General features: G+C 44.4%; 1 protein-coding gene across 2 annotated transcripts in view; it reads right to left on the reverse strand.

The window, feature by feature from the left end:
• Positions 1 to 2,084: 2,084 nt before the first annotated feature.
• The window catches only part of Stx6 (syntaxin 6), a 39,379-nt gene continuing 26,923 nt past the window's right edge, over positions 2,085 to 14,540 (reverse strand). Inside the window, exons 7-8 of one of the 2 annotated variants that reach the window (XM_046419517.2) lie at positions 11,759 to 11,853; positions 3,420 to 3,636 (exon numbers count right to left, since the gene is read on the reverse strand). In XM_046419517.2, coding sequence (XP_046275473.1) covers positions 3,560 to 3,636; positions 11,759 to 11,853 — 172 coding nt within the window. In that variant the 3' untranslated portion in view covers positions 3,420 to 3,559. Of the gene's footprint in view, positions 3,637 to 11,758; positions 11,854 to 14,540 lie in introns of both variants that reach the window. The other variant, XM_058571372.1, reaches the window with a different exon arrangement.

Genomic DNA, 14,540 nt, shown 5'->3' on the forward strand with positions numbered 1-14,540 from the left:
CGCCCCCACCCCCACCCCCGACTCTGGGACAGAGTGAAGGGAACACTTAGGTTATCTCCATCTCTGGGGAAGAAATATTTGTCCTTGAAAATAAATGTAGGCCCCTGGCCTCTGCACTTCACTGCCAGTTTAGGAGTCTGTGTGGAGGCCCTTCCAAGGAAGGCTGTTCTGCGGTGACTCTCAGCGGGCACAGCAGGGTCAGGCTGGCTCTAGGTCAGTCTAAGGTGGGAGTGGGAGTGCCTTGCAGGGGGAACCTGTATTTAAGTTGATTCTCCCTCTCAACGTTCCCTACTCAGCTTTACCCCATCATGTCTCAGCCACCGTTCAGCAATCACCTTCCAACAGTGAGGTCTTACTCCTCACACTTCAGACAGAGCCCTAATATCCAGAGTATACAAAGAACTCCAAAAATTAGACAATAAGATAACTAACAACCCAATCAACAAATGGGCCAAGGACCTGAACAGACACTTCTCAGAGGAGGACATACAATCAATCAACAAGTACATGAAAAAATGCTCACCATCTCTAGCAGTCAGAGAAATGCAAATCAAAACCACCCTAAGATACCATCTCACTCCAGTAAGATTGGCAGCCATTATGAAGTCAAACAACAACAAGTGCTGGCGAGGATGTGGGGAAAAGGGTACACTTGTACATTGCTGGTGGGACTGCAAATTGGTGCAGCCAATTTGGAAAGCAGTATGGAGATTTCTTGGAAAGCTGGGAATGGAGCCACCATTTGACCCAGCTATTCCCCTTCTTGGTCTATTCCCTAAAGACCTAAAAAGAGCATGCTACAGGGACACTGCTACATCGATGTTCATAGCAGCTCAATTCACAATAGCAAGACTTTGGAACCAACCCAGATGCCCTTCAATAGACGAATGGATTAAAAAAATGTGGCATTTATACACAATGGAGTATTACTCTGCATTAAAAAATGACAAAATCATAGAATTTGCAGGGAAATGGATGGCACTAGAGCAGATTATGCTAAGTGAAGCTAGCCAATCCCTAAAAAGCAAATGCCAAATGTCTCCTTTGATATAAGGAGAGTAACTAAGAACAGAGTAGGGACGAAGAGCATGAGAAGAAGATTAACATTAAACAGAGATGAGAGGTGGGAGGGAAAGGGAGAGAAAAGGGAAATTGCATGGAAATGGAAGGAGACCCTCAGGGTTATACAAAAGAACATACAAGAGGAAATGAGGGGAAAGGGAAAAATAATACAAGGGGGAGAAATGAAGGTCAATAGAGGGGGTAGAGAGAGAAGAGGGGTGGGGAGGGGAGGGGAGGGGGGATAGTAGAGGATAGGAAAGGTAGCAGAACATGACAGTCACAAGTATGGCAATATGTAAATCAATGGATGTGTAATTGATGTGATTCTGCAATCTGTATATGGGCTAAAAATGGGAGTTCATAACCCACTTGAAGCAAAGTGTGAAAGATGATATATCAAGAACTATGTAATGTTTTGAACAACCAACAATAAAAAATAAAAAAAATAAAAAAAAAGAAAAAAAAAAAAAAAAAAATGCCAATGCAAAAGAATGGAACAACATGCTGCCCGGGGCCACCAAACTTGGCCCTAAACTAACGGGAGTGTCTTACTCATAAAATGACCAGGCGTGTTCTATACAGGCCTTACTGTACTGACCAGGGTCTGGTGACAGCAGGAGAATAGCAAGGCTTTTGAACAGGGGACCTTGTCATTCTCTGAGGTGCTACTTCTCATAATGAGGAGTGAGCAGAACGGCGCTTAAACAAGGTCCCACTTATTTTTAACAAAATTTGACTTCTTAATGCAAACCTAAGGACCATCCCTGGTCTAAGTTTATAGAAGACTATCTGAATAAGTCTTAAAACTTTTAAAACATAAATAATCTGATATCCTACCTTTGAAGCCCTTTGTAACAGTCTTTTTCCTAATTTAAAAAGAAATAACTTATTTATATATCAAAATTTGAGTTGAGTGTAAACATGGATGCCAACCACCCTTTCAGCTTTATAAATTTGCTTTTAGCTTTCATTAACAGGCAGATTTCCTTACCTACCATGCTCCTAAACAAGATAGAATAGCCTTCTTTAAAAATTGTTACAAATATTTATTAAAAAGTGCAATTCAAAAGTTAGCTGGGCAAGCGCACTTGTTGCAAAAAATCACAAAAAAGGGGAACCTCCCCCCCATAAACCAATCCACAAGAAATACAAACAAAACAAGAAAAGTAAGAAAAAAGTTAGGGTGCCGAGGAAAGCACAAAAAGACAAGGACAGGAGGAGGCCAGGCTTCAACTCTGCCCGGGGGCTACTGCTCTTTCCAAGTGCAAAGGCAGCGGCGCCCAGAGGCCAGCAGCCCCCGGGGCCCAGCTGCGGCTCTGGGTCCAGCTGCTACTCTAACATCAGGTTATGCATCGGGGAAGCTATAAAAAATATCCTATATACATGTGCGCATTCAAGGCCTTTAAAGCCATCAGAAGCTTGAAGTGTAGTGTCTCAGCAGCTTCAGCTACTTAAGCTCAATTAAAGCATCTATCATTACATTTGGATTGGCTCAGTTATTAGAATGGATGATCCAGTCAAGCTGACATCTTCAGGAAGAAAAGAGTCAGGTTCACTTACCCGTCTTGCCATTACTCACAGGGTAAGGGAAATCTGGCCCAGAAATAGCCTTTTTGGGTCAAGATGGTTTCTGCGTAAATGTAATAAATGTACTAACCACTCCAACCCCATCCCCCAATGGAGAGTGCCACCAGAATAAAATAAGTGTCAGTGAGGACAAGCCAGCATCCTAATCCGTTTGAGTGCGCTTCTGCACTGTTCAGCAATGATGTATTCAAGGGTTCCCCTAAAAATGTAAGTTGCACCTCTGGGAAGAAGCCCTGGGACAGCGGCGTGCAAAGAGCAGGTCTGGCCCCCCCTCTGGAGACACCATCACCCCTTCCCTGGGCTGCGCCAGAGCAGGTCCTGCTGCGCCTTTTAATTGCTCTTGTCCATTAAAGCCAAAGGCTGTCAGCGACCCCAAGCCCCAGGGTGTCTCACTGTTTCCATTAGTTTTCCCACCACACAAAAAAAGCACCTGGAAAAGCAATTTTATCTCAGCCCTGACCCCTGAAAAATGAAACACGGCATTTGCAGTCACAAACTGCTTCTGAGCCTTCTGTCCTCGTCAACAACCAGCTCTTGGGGAGTGAGAAATGCTCTAGCGATGGGAAACGGCCCGCCCAGGCCGCCTCCTGGACAGGGATCTTTTGATGGACAGCAGAAGAAAGGAGCTGCCAGAGACGGGCGAATCAGGCTCTGCTGACCCTTCTGGGCGACTCAGTCTCTCCTCAGGGAGTGGGGTCCAGCAAGGCAAAGCAGTGGCTAGTGGCCCCCAAACAGGACGGGCAGCAGGGGTGTCGTCCGACAGGAGTGCAGTCCCTCTTCCTCTTCTCGCCAGTCCTGCCAGCGCGGGAGGGAGGGGCGTCTGGCGGTGGAGTCGGGAGGAGTGTGTGCCCAGGGCACTGCCCCTGCCCTGGCTCCTGTGCAGGAGGAACCCGGGCCACGGGGGCCACCGTCACAGCACCAAGAAGAGGACCAGCACGACCAGCAGGATGGCGAAGAGGACAGCGATGGCACACCACTGGCGCCGATCTGAAAGGCAGGGCAGAAAGATTAGCCCTCCTGGGGCTGTGTGTCCCCAGACACGGGTGCAAGGATTAAGGCAAAGGGGCAGAGGACCTGGACCCTGCCTGGTTGCCTGGGACGCTAATGGTGCTCTGATCTTGGGCTGCGCTTAAGACTTTGAACATGGGCCTGGTAATAAGTACGTGCTCTGAGTCCAAGTCTTTAATTAAAATCCGTGGCTCTTAGCTTTTTTCTGGGGGTTAGTGCGTCCCTGGAAAAGGTGCTGGAGTTGGCATTACAGATCAAAGCCTGCCTGCTTTAATCTCCCACCAAAGTCATTTAATTCAACAATGATCATGCTCTTTTCTCAATGAGAGGGTGGAAGGGAGATGAAAGCTACTGCTGGTCACTTCAGGAAATGAACAGCTGAAAAAGCTGCTCTCCAGTGAGAGAGGAGGATTAATTTCATACCATACCACTCAAGGAAGACGTAAGATTACTTAGCCAGTAACTGTGATAAAGTAATTTATATGGCTCATCTGCAAGTGCAAGTGGAATGCCTTTTCTTTTCTACACTGCCAACAGGTTAGAACTGCAGGCACAGAACACGGACCCGAGTCCCTCTCAATGGCCGAGAGCAGGGAGGGCAGCGGTCAGAAGAACCCGGGCAGGCCTGGGGAGGCGGCAATGCCGCCTGTGGTCCATAACTCTACACCAGCTGTAGCTACAAGGGGACAGTCACACAGTGCGCAAGCATGGAACACAGGAGATGCCATCATCATCAGGAGGCTTCCTTACCAGGGGAGAACCAGCTGGCCCTCATAGGTGAGCCCTGCTATCTTCCACAAAGGGTCTGACTGATGGAGAAGATTTTCACTAGGCCATGACGAGGCAGCTCAACCACAGGAATAAGAGTTCCAGCTGAGCAGCAGGATAAGGTACACGGATTCAGTAAGTTTACTGGAAAGCCCACAGGCCTTAGCACACCAGAGACCTAGGCTGTGATGAGGGCTGGATCTAGGAAAACAGATGGCAAATGGCAAACATCGCCACAAAGCAAAACATGCACTTAAAGTCATTTTAAATGTCATAGATATAAAAGTCTTAGAACTGGCCAAGAGAACTGCCAAAGACACTAGGTAAACACTAGAAAGACACTGGTATTATCTTAGTGTGCAAACAAACCCTGTCTACCTCAGCCGCGCCAGGACCCACTAAGTAACCCTGGGATCAGGACCAAGATCCCAGGTCACCCACGTCTGTGCTGAAGTCGTGCTGCTCCAAAGGACGCGGGAGCAGGTTCAGCCTCCCACAGCCTGTCAATGTGCTCAACTAACACATGCATGGTCAGGAAGGCTTGTGTATCCACTTTCTTTCTTCTCTCTAGAGAGCTGAACTTCCAGTTTCCAGTCCAGCATGGAGGGAGCTTAGAAGTTAGCACTTTTTGTCCCATCAAGTAAAAAGCTGAACTGAAAACTGAGTAACTTCCTAGATCCATCAGACAAATAAGGTCACAGGGTAGAAGGCTGCCTCCAACACTGAGAAATCTATGGTAAACACAGAAAATCACAACAGAACAGAAATCCTCCGGCAGCAGCCTCCACTGGAACCGGTGCCCCGAGGGAAAGCTGAACAACCATGGTCAACACTAGAAGCTCGGGGTGGCTAAGTCGCAGTCAGAAGAGCCCCAGGGAGTCTCCTGAAAGGGACCCCCGCACTCCTCTGAGTTTTACCTCCTGAAGCTCAACCAGATTCTCACAGAAAATGTGGAGAAAAATCTCTTCTCGCTTCTGAAAGATAAAGGGGTAAAAAAACATTTTGCAATAAGCCAGAGAACTCTGTTCTTCACAGGACCATTCCATTTTTTCTGCACAAACTGTTTTGCCAGAGCCTAACCTGTTGGGGTTTATCAGAACTTAATTACCAGGGAGATGGGAAATGACCAACTCCAATTCTAACCTAGGCTTCCTCAGAACCTAACTATAATTTTCCTGTGTCACCTGGATAACCCCAAGTGTGGAAATGAGTTAAGATACAACAGCAAAGAATGCTATCCACGAAAGAAAGAACTGATATCGGGACTTCACTAAAATTAAAAACTTCTGCTCTGTGAAAGACACTGTCAAGAGAACGAGACAAGCCACAGACTTGGGATAAAAAATTTGCATAAGACACATCTGGTAAAGGATTGTTATCCAAAATGCACAAAGAGGGCTGGGGTTGTGGCTCAGCAGTAGAGCACTCACCTAGCACATGTGAGGCCCTGGGTTCGATCCTTAGCACCACATAAAAATAAATAAATAAAATAAAGGTACTGTGTCCAACTACAACTAAAAAATAAAAATTAAAAAATGCACAAAGAACTTCTAAAATTCAACAATAAGGAAACAGTCTGGTTAAAAAAAAAAAAAAAGCAACAGACCTCAACAGGCACTTCACCAAAGAAGATAACTGGATGTCTTTTCATTCAACATCAGCTGTTATAAGGCAACATGGCAAATCTAGACAACAATGAGAAACCGCAACCCCATGTCAGAATGGCCAAAACCAAAACATGAGAATACCAAATGCTGGTGAGGCTGCAGAGCAACAGGAGCGCCTGGTGGAAATGCAAACTCGGGCCGCCACTCTGGAAGACAGTTCACTGACTTCCCACAAAACCAAACATACTCCTGCCATAACCATGAAGCAGCGATGCTCCCCGTATTTACTCAATGAACTACAAGTCCCTACAAAAATCTGCACATGGATATGGCAGCTTTATTCATAATTGCCAAACTTGGAAGTAAACAAGACGTCCTACAGCAGGAGATGCCTAAGTCAAATTAGTGCCCAACTATCCATAGTTTTGCTTTCCACAAATTCAGTTACCTCAAGTCAACTGTGGCCTGACAACCTTAAGTGGGAAATCAAAGACATGAACAATTCATAAGTTTTAAACTACTGCCAGGTACAGTGGCACACTCCTGTAATATCCCAAGGACTCGGGAGGCTGAGGCAAAAGGATTCCAAGTTTGAGGGTAGCCACAGCAATTTAGTGAGACCCCAACTCAAAATAAAAAATAAAAAGGACTAAGAACACAACTCAGTGATAAAGCAAAGAGTTCAATCTCTAGTACCAAAAACAAAAACAAAACAAACCAGTTTTAAATCCCACTGTTCTGATTTTGTGATGAAACCTCATGCCATCCTGCTGTATATCTTGCCCAGGGAAGTGCATTATTCCTTTGTCCATCATATCCACACTGTATATGCTACCCTCCTTTAGGCACGTAATAGCCATTTTGGTTATCAGAACTGTAGTATCTCAGTACTTGTGTTCAAATAACCCTCCTTGTAGCAGCCTCATGTTGTGTCACACTGCCTGTGTCACCCACTTCACTTCATTGATCATATAAGCCTGTATCATCTCACATCACTGTAAAAATGGTGAAAACCATACCAAAAATTTTAAGAGACCACAGTCATACAACTATTATTATAGTATATTTTGTAATGATTCTGTTTTATTATTGATTATTGCTGTTAATCTCTCCAGTGCTTGATTTGTTAACTGAACTTCATCACAGGTGTTACATACAAGGGCAAACAATATATATGGGGGTTAGTACTATCCATGGTTAGAGGACCTCTGGGGGTCTGGGAACCTATATAAGGCGAGAATGACTGTAAACTGTGGTATATCCAGTCAACAGAAAACTATTCAGTGCTAAAAGAGAAATGAACTATCAAGCCATGAAAAGGCATAGAGAAAACTTAAACGCTATTACTAAGAGTGAGAAGCTGATCTGAAAACGCTCTACACATCTGACTCCAACTGTATGCACATCTGACTCCAACTGTATGCACACTGGAAAAGGCAAAACCATGAGGACACTAAAAGGATCAGTGATTGCCAGGGGTTAAGGAGGAGGGAAGGATGAACAGGAATCAAAATAAAAACTACAATGAGCTTCCACCTCACCAATGACAATGGCTATTATAAAAAAGACAACAATGACAAATGCTGGCAAGGAGAAAAGGGGAGCACTCACCCACTGCGGGGAATGTGAATCAGCACAGCAAATGGGAAGGAGGTTCCTCAAAAAAGTTAAAAATAGAGCTACCTTGCAACCCCGCAGCCTCCCCTCTGGGTCTATGCCCAAAGGAGATGAAATCACCATATTGAAAACACACCTGCACGCCCAGGGCACTGCAGCGCTATCCACAACAGCCAGACTGAGAATCAACCTAAATGTCCATCAACAAACAGAAATAAAGAAGATGTGGTACATCTGCGAGATCCAACACTCTTCAGCATGAGATCCTGCCACTTTGGACCTAAAGGAGACTGTGTTGACTGAATAAGTTAGGTTCAGAAAAGTAAACACTACATCACCTAACTCATATGTGAAATCTAAAAAAGATCTCATCACAGTAGAGAGCAGAATAGTGGTTACCAGAGAAAGAGTGGGAGATGGGAGAGGTTGGCCAACAGGGACAAGGTTGTACTGTTTGGCAGGAGAACTAAGTTCTGGGGTTCTATAGCACGGAGAGTGAATAGAACTAACAACAGTGCATCACAAAACTTAAGAGAGTCAGGAGAGAGGATTGTGAATGTACCCACCATAAAGAAATAACACAACTTCAAGGTGATGGACATGCTAAGCACTGGGTGGGGATCACTCACTACCCCAAGCATATGACAATCGAAACATCACACTGTACCTTGTAAATATGCACAAATATTATGTATCAATCAAAAGTTAAAAGAAAAAAGAAATTTTAGGGTACTGAAACTTCTGTATACGATAGTGGATACAAGTCATATTTCTGTCAAAATCTGCAGAATGAACACCAAAAGTCACCCTAAAGTAAACTATGGATTCTGGGGGTGATGATGACATCTCAACATAGGTTCATGGATTTTAACCAATGTACCACTGTGGTATCAGAAGTCAAGAGAAGCTTGGTGGAGGGAGGAGGGGTTATAGGGGAAATCTTTGTATTTTCCTTTTCATTTTGCTGTGAACATAAAACTGGTTTAAAATATAAAGCTTATTGATTAAAAAAGAGAAACAAATATTTTCAACAATTTAAAACCACTCGTACTAAATGGTTAGTTCATACTCTCACTGGGCAAAAACACAGAAGGTAACTGCTTGCCCTGCCCCAACCTCCACACACCTCCTGTGTGCGCGGGGTGGGCGGGCAGCACCAGGCCATCCTTGGTGCATGATTCCCAGACCAACTCAGATTCCCAGTTTCTGGCTTCGCATTAGCCTCTAGCCAGATTCCTACCCTCCCCAGTCACTTTCTTTTCTACAACCGCATTAAATAGGGGTTTTCCTCAAGTGAAAACACACAGCACAAGAGCTAGCACAGCCAGGCCTGCTCTTTTAAAGCCATTTTCCTTTGAAGTGGTTAAGCTGTTTCTCTGAGGCATGAACTAGGTAACTCCAGGGAGCTGCTGCCCTGGCGGACTCCTCCCAACGCTTCTTGCAAGGCTTCAAGCACAGAAGGAAGGGGCAGAAACCACAGGGGCTTTTGTGACCTCAAGTGAAAAGTTTAACCTGTGTTTTCTTCTTTCTTCTTCTTTTTATTTTTTTGTTGTTCATGCTACCCCCACACCCACACTGTACCCCTGAACTCTACCCCCAGCCCTCAATCCGCCTTGCAGCCTTGCAAGCGCAGGGCCTGGTAGACAAAGGGGAATGAAGGGAAGGGAGGGGAGACGGGACAGGGAAAGACAGCAGAGTGAATCGGACATCACTTTCCCGTGTTCATGCGTGAATACACGACCAGTGAAACTCCACATCACGCACAACCACAGGAATGGGAAGTCATGCTCCATGTGTGTGTAATATGTCAGAATTCATCCTACTGTCATGTGTAGCTAAAAAGAACAAATTAAAAATTAAAAAAAAAAATTAAGAGGGGAACAAAGAGAACTCCAAAGGTAATTGTTCTGACTTCCCCTCTTGCTCTCCAAACACTTTCCTCTGTTAAACAGAAAGATGAACGACAGAATGTTGGGAAGTAAGGTGAGTGTGGGGGGGATTCTTAAGTATATTCACTTAAGAATATACTTCTCCGGCAGAAAAATGATAAAAGTTAGTGTTTCTCTTGAGTCATTCAATAAGTGAATGTGGACTCTGGGCTGACTTCTTCGTGAGCAGGGGCGAGGGCTCGGCCTTGAGCACTGTGGAGGTGTGTGCAGGGCTGCCTCATCAAACTCTGGTGAGTAGATTTGATTTAAAAGCAGTTAGCGTCATCAAAAGTTAGGAGGGGAATAGAGGCAAGTACAAACTGCCTGCTCCACAAATTGGAGCAGACCCACCTGCAGGAGGCGGCCCTGGGGTGTTTCTCTTGGTAGTGAGCAAAGGTGAAAGGAAAACAGTGAAGAGCTTTTAGGACAACTGCTGTTTCCAGGCTCTTTTTCTTGTGCAAATATAACCAAAGTTCTCGATCTGCTTCCCAAACTTCCCCTTTGGAAGAAGACAGAATCAAGCACAAGCAAGACCAGTGCTGTTGTACCCACAGAGGCGCTGACCACAGTGCACTATTCAGAGCAGGAACACTGGGGACAAAGACAGTGCATCTTTGTTCAGTTGCCCTTCCCAACAGGGCTGGCGCTGAAGTAGCTACTTGACTTTACAACTAACACATACACTGGTGAGGGGCCGCTATTTAATCTGCTTGTATAATACTTCATTAAAACTTTTTTTTTGTTTTAAGTGGAGGGTGGGAGAGGAGAGAACAGAGGGAATAAAAAAGAAGACGCTGCCAGCCTTTCTCTAGGCATGTGACCGATGCATGAAGCTGGTCCTGCTGCCGTTTATACACAGCTGCAGACAAGGAAGAGCCTGCTCTAAGCAGAAAAATACTAGCCCCTGGAGAGAAAGAAGGAAATAACTAGATTCCCCTTTGTTTTGGATTTGACAGGTCCTCTGCTTCCTAGGACCATCTGGTGCCTTAGGTAATTTTTAAACTTTTCGTAAGTACTAATATGTAGTAGACAATGTTAAACACTTCTATATTATTAAATTTCATTTAATCCTCACAAGTACTTAAGAGGTAGGAATGAACCCTTTTTGGGGTGGGGGGGCAGGCTGCTGAGAATCAAACCCGGGGCCTTGCACATGCTAGTCAAGTGCTCTGCCGCTCAGCTGCATCCCCTGCCCTCAGCCTATTTTCAAAGATAAAAACTGAGCCCAGAGAGCCGTTATGTAACCTGGCTATGTCTTAAACTGCTGCAAAGTAAATGCGCATGTGTACTTAGGGCTTATATGTCACATGTACCTCATAGCAAGAAATTAACAGAAGAATGAGGTGTCAAGAAGCAGGAGCTCGGGGCTGGGGATACAGCTCAGGTGGTAGAGTGCTTGCCTCGCATGCACAAGGCCCTGGGTTGGATCCCCAGCACCACAAAGAAAAAAAAAAGAAAGAAAGAAAAAGAAACAGGAGCTTCTAATGTGTTCTGTGGTCCACAACACTAAAATTACCTCAGGGAGTCTCTCCAACCACCAAGCCCCTCTACCAGATAAAGATGATGTTGGAGATTTTTATTGTTTGTTTGTTAAATATATTACTTCCCAGATAATAGGGGAGGTGGTTTCTAGTAGTCAAAAAATATAAAGCATCATTGGAATATATCTTCCTACCCAGTAACCGATTTGAAAACTGTTTGTTACTCCTTCATCCTCATCCTCTGGTATAAATTTGCTAGGACATTTCATTGTGAATTTAAATACAACAATTTAAATTAAATCTACAAACAAGGCCATCTTACTCTGACATAGTAGACATTTTTCTATCAGTGAAAGAAAGTTCCTAGAAAATAACTGGCTTATTTATTGCTTTAAATAAGTTCCCTATTTTGGCAAGGAAATAGGAAAAAAAAAAAAAAAAAGGATTTCGTAATTACAAAGAAAGTTGCCCCACTAAAAGAAAAATCACCAAACGTTGCAGGGAGGGTCACAAGGCCCTTTTCCCAAGTTAGGGGTACAAGAAGAAGCTGAGGCCTCTGTATTCCTGTCTTTTATTCTCTGATCCTAAGGCACCTCAAACAAATGCTCCACAGGAAAGGGGTCTGCGTGGGCATACCTGTGAGGGGACCCCAGAGCACTTCGGAATTAAATACGAACTCATGAGATTTAAACATACATACCACTGGTCATGTGAGACACTTTTGCAAGTTTCTTCATCACATTGTCTAGCCGAGACTGAGTGCTCTCCAACTCGTGAGAGAACTCATCCAACATGCTAGAAAGAGGAGGCAGAAGGTTGGTGATACGCACAAAACTCAGCAAGGCACAGACCATGGAATGACGTCAGGATCTAGGTTCTATTTCAGCCAACTTAAAACGGGCAACATTGGGATTCAGTACCCAGTCTATTACTCAAAAATCCTTGGGACAAGATATGCTTCTTTTGATTTTGGAATTCTGGGAGTTTATAAAAAGATAAGTTATATATGCTACTATTAGTCAACATCCCCAGCCTGGTCTGAGGCATGCCCCCCACCCCCATAATCAACACATTTCTTTTTTTTCTTCATTTTTTTGTAGTTGTAGATGGACAGCATGCCTTTACTTTATTTATTTATTTTACGCGGTGCTGAGGATTGGATCCAGTGCCTCACACATGCCAGGCAAGCACTCTGCCACTGAGCTGCAGCCCCAGCCAACACATTTATTCTTCTGTGGAAAAAACTATGAAAATTCACAGGTGCAGTCAGTTCAGACGAGGTTTTCTGTAAGACGAGCATGCTGCATATTAAAAAAGAGAAGCTTGATTTTTAGAGCTTTCTGGATTTCAGAATTGCAGATACGGCAGCGTGGACCTGACTGCACAATACTACAAACTTACTGATAGGGCCACAGGGCAGAATGCGACTCTGAGAAGTCAGATAGCCAGGCTCTGTCCTTCTACCTTGGTCAAGGTACCCTACAACTTTGGGGGGACTGTTTTCTCACTTGTAAAATGGGGTGATCCTACCAGCCCCATTCCCCTCATGGGGTACTTGTGAAAACCACATAAAATACAAAAGCGCCGTGTGTCAACAAGGGTTAAGGAACGTACTTTAATGAGATATATTCTCCCTTAAATCCCTCTTTGCTTGATCATAATCGGAAAGCGTCGGCACCAACATCCCTGAGGGGCATCACCACCTCCCCTACTCAGAGGAGCCACAGTTTCCTCCAGGAAAACCAGCACCAGGAGACACTTTCCTTATTTGCTGGCCAATGTATAGCAGAGAAAGCAAACACCAAAATCCGGTCCTCTTACTCCATCAATCACCACACATTGCAGACCTTTCAGCTGTTGATTAGCCCATGATTATTCTGCGGCTAGAATTAACACACCAATTAGTACCAGGGGCCTGACTACAAAGGCCTTCTTAACTCTGACAGAGTCACTGGCAGCTAGAAACTGTTGGTCTTGGTGTGTGCCCAGAAAGGACACATGACAGTCCTGCAGGATTTGGGACCATCAACTCCTCATTAAGTCAATTACTAAATAAACTCCACATCAACAACTAAATAAATTTGTGTCCCTTACCTTAATTCTCACACTACAACATTTTTAGCTCCTCTTAGAGCCTGGCAGCACTGCAGCCCTGCAGCTGGCAGGCCTCTGTGGGCAGGGCCCAATGCTGAAAAACAAGAGCTACCTTTGTGTGCTGGGTACGACTTCTCTTACTGAGACAAAGCAGGCATGTCGCTAACCTTTAGCCAAGGACACCCACAGGCCAAGCGTCCAGTCCTGCTCTAACTCAATGCCCGCCAGCCGAAGGGCACTGTGGCACACATGACATTTTACAATTTCCAGGAGCCATGTTTAAAAAATAAAAACTGCTGAAATTAAGGGGCTGAGGTTGTGGCTCAGAGAGAGAGCGCTCACCTAGCACGCACAAGGCACTGGGTCTGATCATCAGCACCACATAAAGCAAAATAAAAATATTGTGTCCACCTAAAACTAAAATATAAATTTAAAAAAACTGCTGAAATTAACTAATAATCTACTCTATTCCAATATGTGAAAAATATTACCACTTTAACATATCATTAATGCAGAAATTACTAATAAATTATTTTATACTTTTTTCACCTCAAAATCCACTGTGCACTTGACTCCTAGAGCACACCTCCATCTGAATGCTCACACTTCACCTGCTCAACAAGCACATGTGGGTGTGACTCGTGCTATTTACTGGCACCATCAGCCAAAGATTCATGTTTTTTCCTTTTAATTTACTTATTTTTACCAGAGTGACATACATACCTAGTTTAAAGAGATAAATGGTCTGAAAGCCTTTTTACAAAAACCATGGTTGTTTTCTGTTCCCCAGGGCAGGTGCTTCCACCCCCTCACAGTCTTCTCTTGGTACATTCTCCATTTTTAGAAGTAACATCCTTGTACCCCAGGACCTTGACTTTTATTTTTATCTTCAGACTTTACCTGTTGGCTCAGCACTACCATAGAATTTAGCTCTCTTCCTATCTGATCTCACCTCTGCATCCTCCCCACTTCCCTCTGATTGTACAGTCACAGTTTGATTAGATCAATATTCAGCATTTACATTAGGACTACTGAATAAATGCTACCCATGGCTGGGGGCTGTGTGGTGGGACTTGGAGCTCAGTTGTGGTCACCTCTGGCTGAGGGTTCACCCTTCTCTGGCCTGCCAAGTCTATAACCAGCCTCTGCCTGCTTTCTAGGATCTAAACTGTTATGACTGTTTTATTTCATATTTTATGACCCCATAAGTTTTAAGCCTTAAAAAAATTCCTTTGCTATTGTTCTAGTGGATTTAGAGGGAGTAGAGATGGGGTGTGCTCAATTCACATCTTTAACTGGGAGCCTCAGGTTTTCTATATTGTCTGTTTGCTTCACCAACAGACTACCTCAGGTCATTAATTCCTTCCCATCTCAACAAAGGAATTTAG

Source organism: Marmota monax, unplaced genomic scaffold, assembly GCF_021218885.2.
Source record: "Marmota monax isolate L192 unplaced genomic scaffold, Marmota_monax_Labrador192_F-V1.1 WCK01_AAM20220418_F8-fsc00209, whole genome shotgun sequence".
Taxonomy (NCBI): domain Eukaryota; kingdom Metazoa; phylum Chordata; class Mammalia; order Rodentia; family Sciuridae; genus Marmota; species Marmota monax.